This window comes from Phaenicophaeus curvirostris, chromosome 1 (assembly GCF_032191515.1).
Source record: "Phaenicophaeus curvirostris isolate KB17595 chromosome 1, BPBGC_Pcur_1.0, whole genome shotgun sequence".
Classification (NCBI taxonomy): domain Eukaryota; kingdom Metazoa; phylum Chordata; class Aves; order Cuculiformes; family Cuculidae; genus Phaenicophaeus; species Phaenicophaeus curvirostris.
The window spans coordinates 5893187-5908783 of record NC_091392.1 but is presented as its reverse complement, the minus strand read 5'-3'; the positions used below and the strand labels follow the sequence as shown (position 1 = coordinate 5908783).

Genomic DNA, 15597 nt, shown 5'->3' with positions numbered 1-15597 from the left:
TTTGGTGGATTATTTTTCATCACTTTTTATTTTTTTAATGACAACAAAAACTTACTGCCTCCACTGCCTAAATCTTCCCGAAAGTCAGACAAAACATTCCAAACACATCTGCTCACACTTACATTGCTTGCAATGAAAACCCTTCCACCAGGTTCGTGGATGCCTGAAAAGGATTTGATCAATCCTAGTGAGAAATATATCCACAAGTCATTATTGCTCTGAGAAAAAGGCATCAAATTTGCCTGTACAAATGAGAGTTAGATTTCTGGCATTACAGAGGGCTTTTTCTGCTCCATTGGATAACATACAAACAACACAGTGATTATGGGAAAGCAGTTACTAGTTTCATTATTTCAAGGTGCAATAGCTAAAATTTTATATGCTGTAAAGTAGTTGCAGGGTGAAGGTAGAAGAAGATGTGGTGTTGGTGAGGAAATTAGACTGTTTCAGTGTTATGAATAAATAATAGTGAAATGGTTTTCTTGAAGTTTGAAAGAAGAACCAAAAATATTAGGTTAGTATATCACAACATAAGATTAAAAACCCCAAGGAACTGCTTATTTAGAGAAATGCAGGAACAAGTGAATCTCTGAGAAAGCTGGAGGACTAGCCAACCTGCACACAGCTCTAAACATTTGTTTTAAATCAAGACAAGATCATTGGTTTTAATATTTATAACACAATTAGAGTATTTTGTGCACATTGCTTGTATAATCTGGTTTTTGCTTGTGACATCTTGCGACAGTTGAAATTAAAGCCTTGTGGTAATAATTCAAAAACCACATTTAGGCTATCATTAGTGGCAAGTATGAAAACAGATGTTTATTCAAGCACCTATATCTCTCATTTTAACTTTAACTGAAACTGGAATTCATTTCTTCAGTACAAGGACTTTATGTTTCCTGTATATCAGTCATGTAACACTAACCAATTGAGGCATGCAGTCAAACTTGAAATATTTTATCACTTAAATCCAGCATCATTATTGACATTCCTAATTAAGGAGGCAACTCTTCAGTTGAATCTCTATCTTCTTTTTTTTTTTTTTATTTTTTTTGTATGCATGAGAAATTGTAATTCTCTTTGCAATGAAGATGAATATAAAATCTTTTATGTATCATGTAGGCCCAGTCACTGACCAGTACTTCAAACACCTGGCAAAGTTTCATCAGCTCAACTTGTACAACTGAGGGTATTAAGTGGTGGTAAGTCATAATAAGAAAGGCATCTAATAAATGAGCAACCAATATGAATTGCATTAGTTTGTACCTACAGAAGAAAGTGATACATTACAGAGGGGGAAAAACATCACGTAAGTGAAAACCTAAATTTTTACAGCTTATCAATGTAGACAAGTCAACTAATATACACAAGATGCACCATAAAGAACATCAGACATTTTTTCTTTGCAGAAATAATTTGCCTGTATTATCATGCTTAAGGACAACTGATTTCTGTTGAAATTTTGTTTTTACATTATACATTGCATGAACTGCAACACTGGTATTAATCAGAGAATAACAAAGCACCCCAAAACCATGACCCTCATTAAACCTCCTGGCACCTTAAAGAACAAAACTCGTGGCAGAAGATGCCAAGAGGACTGAGGGTACAATTATTTTACTCATCAGGCATCTCTGCTAAGAGACAAGTTACCATATCCTATTTTGTTTTGTTTCCTTTCTCGCTACCCTTTTCTCTGTCTGCATGAGTATAGCATTTTATTGCATCCTCTGACAATATGTAGGCAGGTCTCTCTCCAAAAACCTCTATCACAGCCTGAGAGTCTTGTCTAGTTCTATTATTTTATGAAAAGCTTTCTCAGCATAGAAAAATTCGGTCTAAGCTCGTTTCCTGCTTTCCAAATGAAAATGTCTTAAGATCACAGTGTTTTTTTCCTCCTACCTCCAAGTTTCCCACCCCTTATCCCTCAGGTGAAATTTAAAGCAAAAGCCAAGCCACCTGCAATGGGTATAATTGCACAGCTGGAAGAAAGCCGCATCTGTTTTTTTTTTCTCATCGGATGCACTACTGTGCGGTGCCTCAAAGCAACTTCAACGTCTCACTTTAAGCTATATACTGTTGCTTGCAGTAGTATTTTACAGTCATTTGTCTGTCTATAGCATGAAGTGTGTGTTCTGTCTGCGCCTCCAGTTCTCAGTATCCCAGCAGTTTTCCTCGGGAAAAGGATCATGTTCTGGCTCAAAAAGTCACGCTTCTTGCAGTACCTTCCACACATTGATACACAGATACAGTTTGGAGAAACTTGCTTACCTTGGTAATGTTCCAGATAACTCTGTGGTAGTCTCTCTGAAAGACACAAAGCAGGAAAAATTAGTTTGCAAATTAGACCTAAAATTTAAAGATGCCTTTACACTGCTTGTATTTTTTAGGAGTGCAGATACATACACACAGCTTTATACGCAAATGTATCATTTGCAGATGCAACCTCTGCATGAGCATATACACAAGAATGTGAAAAACAGATGATGGAGTGTGACCTAACAATTTAATCAGAATAAAGTTCTCAGTGGTTGCATTACTCATTTTTTTTAGGCATAAAATTATCACTACTTCAAATCCCAGCACTGCATGATCCTACATAGACAAAACATAGCACTGGGCCAATTTTCCAGTGGAAGAAGTTCCTTTTCCCAGTGCTGTAGCAAAAGCAAGACAGCAGAGAGATTTATAATCATGTCATACACTGAATTAAAAAAAGCCATATTAATGTTGAATCTTCTATAGGCAATAATTATTTTCCAAGTGTGCGATTTTTGATCCAATTTACTTGTTTGAATCTGTTTTCTGCATTTGCAACTTGTTGAAGGAAATCAAACGTGAGTTAGTGAAAGCTGGCTAGTGTAACTGGTATGTCACGTTAAAGCATAATCAAGTATCTTATCATTGCTCATGTACACAGCCCTTAAAATACATCCCTGATCTATCACCATTGCATGTTCTTTCTCCCCTCCCCAGCACGTTTGCTGAGATCTCATCCAAGGATCAGGGAAAGAGCTGAATAGCCCCATTTCTACTTTCTCTTCCACGTATAAGACCTTAAAAATATAGCAATGAGGCATAAAGAGGTTCATTCTCCTGCACCTGACCAGAGATCCACCTCCTTTCATGACTTGCTCATTCACTTATGAAATATCTGTCCTATGTTTAGGTTTGCTGCGTACATGCTGGTTAGTTCATACCCTATTTGCTTCAGCTGAGGTCCAAACTGCAAAATTTCACATCTGTAGCTTTGAACTTGTGGTGTGGGACAATTCTCAGCGTAACACCCTCTTCTCCTTGGTTACAGCTGAGGCACAGAAAATTGTTCCATCCTCTTTTACATGCTGAGGGGGGAAAAAAAAGTCTGGTTTTGTTTTATCTGGGTGGTGGTGGCCTCAAATCTTCCTTAGTCAACAATTCCAAAAAACATAAAACTAAGGATCTCTAAGGATGGAACCAAACCTATTAATCTTTTTTTGTAAGGGTATAAAACTTATGAATAGAGATCAAACCCCTGATCCTAATTTCTTTGGCAAAAACAAAAAAACCAAAAAAGGATATTTTTGAAGGCTATTATAGAGCTTTACCATGTTCTGAAACCACTTTTATTGACTGGGCAACTACAGAGTAATTATAGTAAAAATACAATAACTCAGAGTTCTTCTTTAGTTCTAGATCCCCCGTGCTTTTTGGCACTACATGAACTGTTAGCAGCTACAAGGATCTTGCGGTTTTATTTATTAATTATTTTTTATTGAGCATCCAGTTGACACTCAGGCTTTTTCCTTAATGGTTACACAAACAATTATAGACTCATTACAGTGTCAGACAAGATAAAATGGTCCCTCTAAACATGCACAGCTTTGCATTTTCATTGAGTCTCTGTCTTCAAGCTGTGTAGTTTACGGGTCACAGAAGGTTGCCTCAAGCCTCCCAGTGTTTTTCTTCAAAAGGCACAGAGCAGAACCTTGTTCAGTGGTTGCAAAGATGAATAAGCAAAAAGTAAAATGATGACTCCCACCCTTTTCTTCACACACCATTCAGCAACAGACCCACATATATATAAGCCCACTCAGAAGACCCAGTTCCCACTTCAGCAAAGGCAGACAGGTCTGCATTTAACAAGTGCCTGTGATGAACAAAGTCCATGACATAAATGACATCAAAAGTGAGAGCCAGGAGCAAGAAGAGGAGAATGGAAAGAGATAAGAAAATGAAATTAAAACAGAGCAATACAGACCTTATTTCTATAGGGTAATTTGATACACCTGTACCTTTTAGATATTTCATTTTCATTAAACTCCTGCACATAGGTACCATACCACCTTATTTTCCAAGCCCTGCTCATAACTTATATAATTCAAAAATTAATACGATTCTTTCTGTAATTTGTCAAAGAACGGGATCACTAAACTGTTCCAACAGTGTCCCTTCCACCAATAATCACAGACATCATTTCCTTTTACTGAAACTTTTTTTTTGGGGAAAGAACCTAGACTAAAACTTCAGGCTGGATATTTCTTTGTTTCTTCTTCTAATGGGGCTCCCCAGCTTTTAGATACCTACTATCACTCTAATAACAGAATAGCACAAAACTTATTGCTTTAGAGTATAGAACATATTTTATAAAATAATACTTGCTCATCAGCTTAAAGAGACAATAAGGCAAATTGCAGGTGGGTATTGAAGGAAGCCTCAAGAAGCAGAAGCAGCTATATTTAAAAGAGGATGTTAAACAAGTAACAGGCTGTCAGCTTCTGAGCAGAGCAGTGAGTGATCAGTGAATCTAAATTTCTAAAGATTTTCATTTTCGTTAAATAACTTTCTACAAGAGATGCTGGCCTTCTGAAAATGATTATAAAATAGTCAATACAGTGGTAAAGAATACGAGTGTGATTAGAATCTTAAACAAAGACCCTGCAGGCCTTTAGCGTATACAATTTTAATGTAATTAATTGTGTTGCCAATTTCACATTTGGTCAGATCAAATTCCAATTTTAAACAAAAATATGTATGGTAATTATCTTTACAGATCAAACTCAAATAAAACTCTAAAACTCACAAGTAAAAAAGGATAAGTCTGATAACTTCCAAACTGTCCAAAGATATCACTGTTTCTTATCGAGTCAGTAAGCATTAAAAACCTCTTTAGATTATTAAAGAAAAAAAATACTCTTTTCCTAGAAAACAAACATGATTATCCCTGCTATGTCACTGGAAATAAATGGTTCATGGACAGCTAAAGATGGTTAATGTCCACTGTAAGTGTCCTATAAATATCAGGAATTGAAACACTGCTCTATAAATATATTTCATGAGAGTTTAAAAAAGGAAGTCTTATGGAGCAAATTACTCATCAAGAAAACCCTTAAAGTTTATTTAAAGATAATGGATACTCATTCCGCAGTATTTCAAGAAACTGAAGCTAGATTTATACAACCAATATTCAGATCCCTAGTACTCCTAACCAACACATACAATAAACAGAACTAATAATTTACCACATCTACAGAAAAAAAAATCTTTTTTTTTTTCTTGGGTAAAAAGGAAAGAAGGATAATACTCAAAGGGAAAATGAATATAAGACCACATATTTTCATGACCTGCCCATGATATAAAAGGATGACCTTGAAACAGAACAATGATGGAAATCTAAATGCTGCATCAGGGCTGTCCCAAATTCCACTGCAATCAGTGCCAATGCAAATGGGATAAGCTTAATGCACAGTGCTAAGGACAGGGGAGGGCAAGGCTAAAGACCCTGGGAAAGCTGTTAGGTAGAGGGTAACATTATGAAGAACAGCTGCAGCATTTCCAGCAAGGTCACTTACAATTTCCTACCATTTTCTGTTCAGCTGCACTGGGTGGATCTGGAACAGCATGGTCCATAGTTATGGAAGATGAAAGTGCTGTTGAAGCCAGGAAGGTGCTAGGTGGGAGGTCTGCACCCCAAAATGCTACTCCATCACATGTGGTCTTCCAAAAAAATCAAATTATGGGTATACAAAATGTTCACTAGACCTGTGACAAGTATTGACCTACTGAAGAAGCTCTGCACTCTCTAGAGAGGGCTACATAGCTATTCTCAAAACCCAGAAAGCCAGCATGGGTGGACCAAGCACCACACACACATATTGTCATCTCTCTATACAGGCTGATAAATCCTTGTGTAGGATTGGAGCAGGCTGTGTAGCAAAGCAGAAAAGTATAAATATTTTGGTGAAAACCTTACAGCGAAGTGGAAGTGGGAAGATCTGCATCAAGATCAGCAAACAGACTTTACTGCCTATTAGTTTTGTTCAAAGAAAGTTGTGCAGGAAAACTCTTCAGAATATTTGGAAAGTGTTGTGTTTGTATTAAATGTTTGTTCACTGAGAAATCATATGGTGCTCCTCTCTCAGACTGGCAGCTGTTATTACCCACCTACGTGCAGGGTTTGGCACAACACAGCTCTGTAGTTTAATTGTGTAATATTTTTGTCCAGTTTAATAGTCTATACTGTGCTTCTGGAGAGATGTAAGCTGGGGCACAAGAGAGAGGGCAGGGGTTTAAAGGGCAACTGAGGTAGTTTTGTGTATATTTTGCTCAATGCATGCCAGGAAACTTAGCAAGTACTCAGTTCAAACCATGTGAGTCAAGACTGTGCTTAGAAACAATTTTTTCTTCTGCAGGATCATGACCCTTAGCGATTTGGAAAGCTGTAGGCCCCCATCGAGAACTATTTTTGTTGTGAAAAGGAAAGCATATGGATTCAAGCTAAGCAATCTGTTGGCGTGGTGGAGAAGATGCAAAAGAAAGGCAGCAACACATTCCTGCAATCGCGTTACCATTCTTCCTTTTTCCATCTCACACTTTAGGGAGAGGATAAAGCCCGCCTACAGCACACAAGGCACATGAGGATAAGGACATAAGGATAAAGGCAAAGCTGAAGAAGAGATCTGTATGGTGTGCTATTAAGAAAGCAGCACAAATTCAAGCAGAAATCTCTTAATTTGCAGAGTATGAGTCTTCCAAAGTGTCCAAAGTCTGAGGTCATGGTTGTAGGCAATAAAGCCAGCAGCTGTTTTTTCAGCCAGGAGGGTCAGAAGGTCCTGTCTTCTCCAGGACAAGACACCATGACCTATTTGATTCCCTAGGATGTGTTATGGCAGTTAGTTCTATCACTTATGCCCAGTGACTAAAATTCTGGTTTGGGTGAAATTTTCAAACCATTACTAAACAGAGTCCTACAGCTGGCATAAGAATTAATCATACATGAGGGGACATATTTGTGAATAGAATTAAGTACAAGTTGAAGAGAAATAAGGAATTTGATAGGATCCTTTGAGAAGTTCTTTATTTTTCTAGGAATATCAACAGTGGACAAAAACTGTATATGCCAGGTATGCTTTCTCAAGGTGTGTGTAACAACTTGCAACGATGTTGATAACTAGGAAGTTCTGCTTTGAAAGTTTCCAAATATTGCATAATCGTTAAGTTGTTCTTTGCTTTGCCCCACAGGCAAATCTGTCTTGCCAGAGCAAATAATGCACCTGATGCTTTTGACCACTCTTTCCTGGCTCTGCCTACAGGCAGAGAGGGAGCAGACACTGTACCACCAACTCACAACAGTGTAAGAAAACTCAGCAGTGCAAGAAAATCAGGGTAGAAAAGAGTCCAAAACATATATTTGAGCAACACCTCTTTGCTACAGCGTTGACGGCTACTGTGACTGCCAACTCAAAGGGATATGTCCCATTAATTTTGACAGCTTTTAACCAAACCATCAATAAACAGCTTTTTAAATTTTAGGGGTCCATGCTTGCACACATGCTCACTGCTATTGCATAGACATGCATCAGTGATGCAGCAAGAGAAAAGACAGCTTCTAATTGTCATATATAAAGCAGAACTAAAGGAAAGTTTACAAAAGGAAATGAAGGATTTTCCACTTAAATCAGGGGAGAGCAGCTGAAACAGGACATTAAATGAGCTTTAAAAAGAAGGTTGTACCAGGAGGAGTATAATTACTTAGCTGGAATTTCACCAAGACTCGGGAGTCAATGTCTCTACTCTTGCAGAAAAGTGCCATGGTATTTTTAATGATCCCACACGGTCAGGACATTGATTTCACTTTTCACCTGAAAAATGGTACCTCCAAAGACACATTGTTGTCTCTGCTCTTCCTAAAAGTCCCATGGGGGTACTGTGTTTGAGTTGACTTGGAAGAATTAGTAGCGTATATCGAAATACCATTGTGAGCCACAAGATATTTCACCAGTCTTGGACGGTTCCCCAGCTTTGTTACAGTGCAGCAAAATAAACTAGTTACATTTGGATAAAGTATGGGGCTTAAATTTTGAAATCAGTTTTACTTTGACTAATTTGATGCATTGCACAGAAGGTACTATTTTCTTCAACTTACGTGCTTTTAGCATATGTATTTTTTTTAGAACTGTGCTTTATTACCAGTAAAGATCAAAACAGTAGAAAGCAATTTCATCTTATTAAAAAAATAAAATATACATAAAAAATCAATATTTCAAACTGATTCTTTTGTAAGTATTCTGTCTTTCACACAGGAAGCAGCAAATAAATGCATTACAGATTTAAAACTTCACACAGAGCTTAGCTACCTAACAAGTATCATAAATTTGCAGCAGAAATACTGCATAAACAGTCTCTGGATGTGCTATTTAAGTATAAGCTAAACACTCTTATTTTAGGAAGTGATGTAACAAGTTCATATGTAAAAATCTATTTCTATACAAGCTGACATTCTGCAAGATTAGCTGACTGAGATAAAGGACATGAGCAAACATGCTTGTTGTTTTCTCCCATGATTATTTTTAAAAGCTGCATTTTTCACTATTCTAAATTTGCTACTTCTGAATTTTTCACTTCCTTAGGTAAGAAGGAAAGAAATCTCTGTGATAAGTGCCTGCCACCAAAGGTCCAGTGTGTGTCCAGTACACAAATAATACCCCAAATAAAATATACCCTCTTCATTCTGACTATTTTATATATTTCATAAAAAAATAAGTTTTATTTTACATCCCCCAACATCTTTAAAGACAGAACCATTATAACTTATAAGCTAAAGTATAATTTAGGCCAAATTTACCTACAATTTACCCTGCAATTTATCTTCATATTCAAGTTAAGATCTTGGTCTGTTGTCTAAGCATCTGTCAAGTATGTCAGATGAAATCTCCCCTCTTAAACCTTCTACTCTGGTATTGAAAGAGCAAGATAAAAATTAATAGGTGGACGAAACAGAGCAGTGTGTTCATTTTAGGGATTGGTAATGGGGTCACGGGTAGGATGCAATTTAGCCGTGGTTATCAGGAAGAAATGCCAGGGCATAGAGAAGAAATGAAGAAAGATCCTACTTTGGTGCTTTTTTCCAAGATTAGACCCTGCCGTCCTGGGTATGCAGTTATGGCTGTTGCAGCATAGAGACTGCTGCTGCCATGCGTCTTCACAGGACAGTGTTGCATTTTGAAAGTTAATGACTCGGAGATGAAAGAAGGAAACACTGTGAGTACAGAATTTGGCTCTCTGGGGCACAGCAAGCAGCAGTGAGAACGTGTAGAGGGATCCACTGTGGTACCAACTCCCACATCCTCACCTTGTTAGTACACAGAGAGAAAGAAGTGATGCACAGGTTCTTGCCTTCTTGCCTAAGGGAGCTGTATGAGATCAGAGGGAGGAAAATACCCTCTGTCTCTCTCCAAAATAAGAAGGATCATCCAAAACATAGCAGACGTTCCTCCCCATATGCTCACTAAACCTACCGTGACCTCCCTGCATGGAATATTTTCCACACTTGGTATTTGACCTGTAACTCGTGGCACCATTTGCATTGGTTGTAGTGTTGTTATACATTAGCACCATAGCTCCTCCACTGTACAGAGGGGAACAAGGGAATCACACCTGAAGTCTCAGTAACAATTTGAGGACATACTCAGTTGTACAAATAGAGAACTGAACGATAACGCTGGGCTCTGTTCTAATTCTACAAAAGAATCATAGAATGGTTTGAGCTGGAAGGGACCTTAAAGATCAACTAGTTCCCTGGCATGGGCTGGGGCACCTTCCACTAGATCTGGTTGCTCAGAGCTTCAACCAACTTGGCCTTGGACATCTCCACAGATGAGGCACCCACAGCTCCTCTGGGCAACGGGTGCCTATGTGTCACCACTCTCAGCACAGAGAATTTCTTCCTTATGTCCAATCTAAACCTACCCTCTTCCAGTTTAAAACAGTTGCCCCTTGTCCTTTCACTACAGACACTGGTAAAAAGTCTTTCTCCATCTTTCTTTTAAGCTTTCTTTATATGTTGAAAACCCTCAATAATTTGTCCCCGAAGGCATATAATCACAAGTGTGCGTAAGATATATGAAGAAAGACATAGAAAGCTGAGACATAGCTGAGAGAGCTGGAGTTGTTTAGCCTGGAGAAGAGGAGGCTGAGGGGAGACCTCATTGCTCTCTACAACTACCTGAAAGGAGGTTGTAGAGAGGAGGGTGCTGGCCTGTTCTCCCAAGTGACAGGGGACAGGACAAGAGAGAATGGCCTCAAGCTCCACCAGGGGAGATTTAGGCTGGACATTAGGAAAAAATTCTTTACAGAAAGGGTCATTGGGCACTGGCAGAGGCTGCCCAGGGAGGTGGTTGAGTCACCTTCCCTGGAGGTGTTTAAGGCACGGGTGGACGAGGTGCTAAGGGGCATGGTTTAGTGTTTGATAGGAATGGTTGGACTTGATGATCTGGTGGGTCTCTTCCAACCTGGTTATTCTATGATTCTATGATTCTATGAAATTAGTCAAATATTATAGACAATGATGGCCTAGATTCTTTCCTTAGTCTCTAGGATGCTGTCCAGGGCTGCAGTAAATATCTTCTTGTTTAAGACTTCGTTATATTTGTTTAGGGTGCAGGGAGTAGTTATATGTACCATCTACCCAAGTGTCTTTTATGGCGCAGCAGCTGTGGGTTGGGTCACACATCGACGTCTTCAGTGTGAATGCTAAAAAAGAAAAGGCTGCCCTAACAACTGTTTTCCATGGAATGCCCACATCTCACTCCCTGCCCCATCCCATTTCATATGCTAACAATTCAAATCTTTGGTATTCCCTGGTGTTGAATGCTTTCACTAATATACATAGATTTGAAGCCACTAAAAAAATCGGAGGCTTTATTTAAACTTATTTAGAGAATTAGTTCATGATTCTCCACCAAGAAATGCCAGCCTTGGAAATGGAATCTTTGCTGAGTCTCAAAATACTTTACTGAATCAGAACAACTTGAATACCTCAGCTATTATGTATTCAAATACTTAATTATTTTCTTACCCGGTGCAGACCAGGCAGAGACATGCATTTGGGAAACTGAAGTTGTGTGAAGCTGAGGGACATACAAAACAAAGTGAGATGCTAAAATACAGACAACTTAGAACAACTTAGAAACCAACATCCCCCTGAGAATTCCACTAATTTCCAGGCTTTGGGGTCTTCCTACTTCCAGTTTTGAAAGCAGTGAACTCTCACTCTATCTTTCTGCTCAGAAGACAGCAAATACCAGAATTCTCAAAAGGTCAATAGGAGAGATGCTGGGCAGGGCCACATGCTGTTCCACAGTCAGATGCAAACATCTTTGTCTCCGCTCCCAGTTACGGAAACAGAAACCAGCTCTGATAAATGCTGCAGCTACCTTAACCTGTCTCTGAGGAAGTGATGACTGTGGAAAAGCCAACATTTTGGAATCTTTTCTTTATCAGAGACTTCATTGGGTGGGCATAGGACCTACTGATAACAGCTCATCTCTACCTGGAACATGTGTTGTCAACATCTCCTTCAGGCATCTGCCCATATTGTCTTTTAATCCACCTGCTGAAATAGTTAGTGCCTTTATCTCTACTAGTTAGACAAGGATAAAATCACTGCTTAGCTCCTTTCTGCCCTGATATCTCCTTCTTGTCATCCAAACAACAACTATGTTGGGTTGAAACATGGGATGGAAGAGGAAAACTGCAGAAAGGACTCTGCGAACAAGCCTGCTAGCCAGCAGTCTGTGCCATTAGCTGCAGTTCAAAGCAGTCCTTATACTATTTCTATAAACACTGCAGTATCTTCTCAAGAATCTCAACACAAACCACAACAGATGTTGGATGCTAGTATTTCTTCATTCTTATTCATTTGTTGTCAAACTGTTCCTTTTTGCCTTTTTTTCCCTCTTGCCACCTGCCCATCCACAAACCAGAAGCATTTAAAAAAACTATGGTCAAGTTCTGTTCTTGCTGGTTCCTCTGCTGCTGCCTACAATTAACAGGATTAGAAGAAAGGAGATAAGGATCTAATTCATTGTCTTATTTCTGACCTTAAAAGGATGGACTGAATTTCTTTTTGACAGCCCTAAGCAGAGAGCCTAAATCTGCTAAGGCAGCCACGTCAGGAAGCTGAAGTAAACAAGTACCACCATTCTCTAACAAATTTGTTAATGTTACTGAAAAATATATTGATGTTGTTGTGAAATTATATAATAAAGTATTTTAAGGTGTAAATCACCAATGACATAAATCTACAAGGCAAGTCCTTTTCTCCTCAACCACATCCAAACCAGAAGATGTTAAGACATTTCTTTAATGGCAAAAACTGTTAGGCTGCAATATATAGCAGGTACATTTATTAATCATCAGACCATTTATGTTCTGTAATTCTACCACAGTTAAATAACATGGACTACTAAGTACCTGAATCAGCTATTAGCAAGCATTCCTGCTCATTAAAACTCACTTATTTAGACTTTAGCAATGGTAAATGTAACCAGCCCTGGAGGAGTGTCACAGTGCTTGGAAATGGCACATTAAGCTTCATTTACCCAGCTACACTCATAGGCGGAGGGGGGAGGGAAAATACAGTGACGGTCCGTAACGAAGCTCAGAAGCTTTTTGAAGCTGCATTAAGAAAATGACAAATCTTACAAAGAGAGCCATAAAGCTTCCCCAAGTACAACAGTTCTGCAAGGAGCTATTTATCATAGTTTGCTGAAAAGACTCCTACGTTTAATACTATTGGACTGTGAGAGCTGATTATTAAATGTAATTACTGAAGTAGCACAGAAATAATAGTTTATTGCTGAGCATAAGCAACGCTGTATTAAAGAGGAGTGTAGAACATGTTCAGTATTTGGAATCATATTCTTAGCTTTTCTGGGGACATATACACAAATGTATACATACTTAATTCCACATTAGCTTCTACTAACCAGAATTATCCTTCATGAATTTCTGATTGGGGTCAATACATCCATCTATACTTGGAGTGAGAAAACAGTAGCCAAACTGGATCGCTGTTTGGGTTTCAGTTTGTATTCCTTTTCTACTTAACAGAGATTTATTGAAAAACACCCACAGCCTGCTGTCAAATAATATTGCTCACATTTGCTTATTAGCAGCCATTGTAATAGATAATTTTTTGCTATAGTGCTGCCATTTGAATAGAATAATTTATTTAGAACATGTCAGTTATCAGGAGATTCTCCATGCAGTAAATCTTTTGAAACAATAAGTTTTGATTTTTCATTCCTGCCTGCAAGAATAAATTTTAACTTCCATTATACCTACATCATTGCGTGCTTGCTTGTGTAACTACCCATCCATTTTACCTCTCCTTTTGCTGCAAGTGATTTCTTTCAATTTCTTGATGCTGCTTCTTATTCTCAGAAATCTGCTTCTCACTTCTGTTCTTGGTGAAACCTCTTCTTTAAAAACTCACAGTTCTTTTATAAAGCCTTCTCTTAACTGCTTTGAGGTAGACATACACACTTTTTGCAAACTATAAAGCCAAATAAGCTTGCAAGTCCAGCCCTCTACAATCAGGGCCACAGTTTATGCCAGTATAATGGACAAAAACTTACCCTATCCCAGTCTAAAAGATCCTTTCTGGTCCACAAAGTTTAGGTTGAATGAACTCTGCTGCTGGTCCAAGACTGATATATTTTAAAAAACTGTGTTTTGGAAGGAAGGCATTCACTGTCATGTGGATTTTATTTATCTTTGGGTAAAAAGGAACAGCTTAAAACATGTTAGAAACATTGTAGAGGATTCTGGCACATCAAGACAAAGACTGAAAGCATCTGAGGTACTCAACAGATGTAGAAATTAGCAACACAAGAACACACACCTTCATGAATAGAATGGTGTGCACTGACCTTCACTCTTTCAGTGATGATCTGTTTTGAAGTAGGAAATAAAACCAGCAGTTTTGAAGCTCAACAGCCTCCTTTAAGCATCTGCTTTCCCTCTTTAGTTCACTACATAACAGTACCTTAATGTTTTACAGGCAAAACTGCACTCAAAACCAGGAGCTGTGTGCATGCAGCTGAAGGAAAAGTTAGACTGTAAATCAGGTGCAAAGAGAAGAAATCAGAGTCTCCCTCTAGGCATTCGCATCCCTAGATTTTGTTCAAAGCAGCATTTTCACATGGGCTAAATACTCCTGGGTTACATTTTTGAGAGGTTTGAATCTAAAAAAGTTGTGAATAGATTGCTAATAAAGATTTTCAACCACGCAGCAAAATCCTTGATGGCTTAGTGCTGATTATATTGAGATGCTTAAAATAAAGTCTTGCTAGCCATCTATCTGCATCAGTAGATACACCAGTACATTTGAGAAAACCTCTCCTGGTCATATCACATCACTGCTGTAAAAGAAAACAAGTTTTCTTTTTGAAGGTTTTTTACTAATTTGGAACAGATAAATCATTGCAGCAGCACTTTCCAAATGGCAATTATCTTGCCACAATAACCATGAAACCAAACTAAGGTCAACATGGATGGAATCCAAAGCAGGAGACTTAAATTATATGTAACTATATTCATAAAACTATACCTCTGCTCAAGGTTGCTCTGTACGCTACACATTACAGGATCTCTCAATCTGCTGCTGATGTGCTACATATTGTGGTCATGTGCGTTTACAGTTAGCTATAATTAAGTACAATTACAGCTTTTATTTCTCCACTTGTTCTTTAAAAAGCACAGTTGTAATAAAACTTTTTCTCTCCTCTCTCTCTCTTTTTTTTTTTTTAGGTGAATATAATTATACATCCCTATAACATCTCAAATAATTAGTTTGACTCAAGTTTCTTCTGGAACAAATTTCGTTTTAACTGTCAGATCTGTCATCTATAGTCAATAGAACACATTGTAAAAAAATTCTATCATTAACCTTTTTCACCCCATAAATCTGCAAAAGAACTTGAAAAACTGAAGAATTCATTGCTTAAACATTTAAAGGCCAGCTTCAACTAAAATCCCTTCCCCACCAATACCTTCTTAATCACACTGAAACATCATTATTATTATTATTATTATTATTATTATTATTATACTAGCTAACTATAACAATAACAAATTAAAGCTGGGCATAAAAGGTATTTGGCATCTGTCTATATTTTATAGGGTACTTTCCAGAGCTATTCGCAACAAAGAATCTCTACTGTATCTTTGTTTAGAATCTACCCATGATTATTAACCATGCAGACTGCAGGGAAAAGTAATTAAGTTTAATAGAAGCCACCTTCATTTTTGAAGCTGCCCTCAATTTAAGCC

General features: G+C 38.0%; 1 protein-coding gene across 1 annotated transcript in view; it reads right to left on the bottom strand.

The window, feature by feature from the left end:
* CELF2 (CUGBP Elav-like family member 2) overlaps positions 1-15597 on the bottom strand; it is a 378130-nt gene that overhangs the window by 310245 nt on the left and 52288 nt on the right. Inside the window, exon 2 of the mRNA XM_069870320.1 lies at positions 2275-2310. Coding sequence (XP_069726421.1) covers positions 2275-2310 — 36 coding nt within the window. The remainder of the gene's footprint in view (positions 1-2274; positions 2311-15597) is intronic.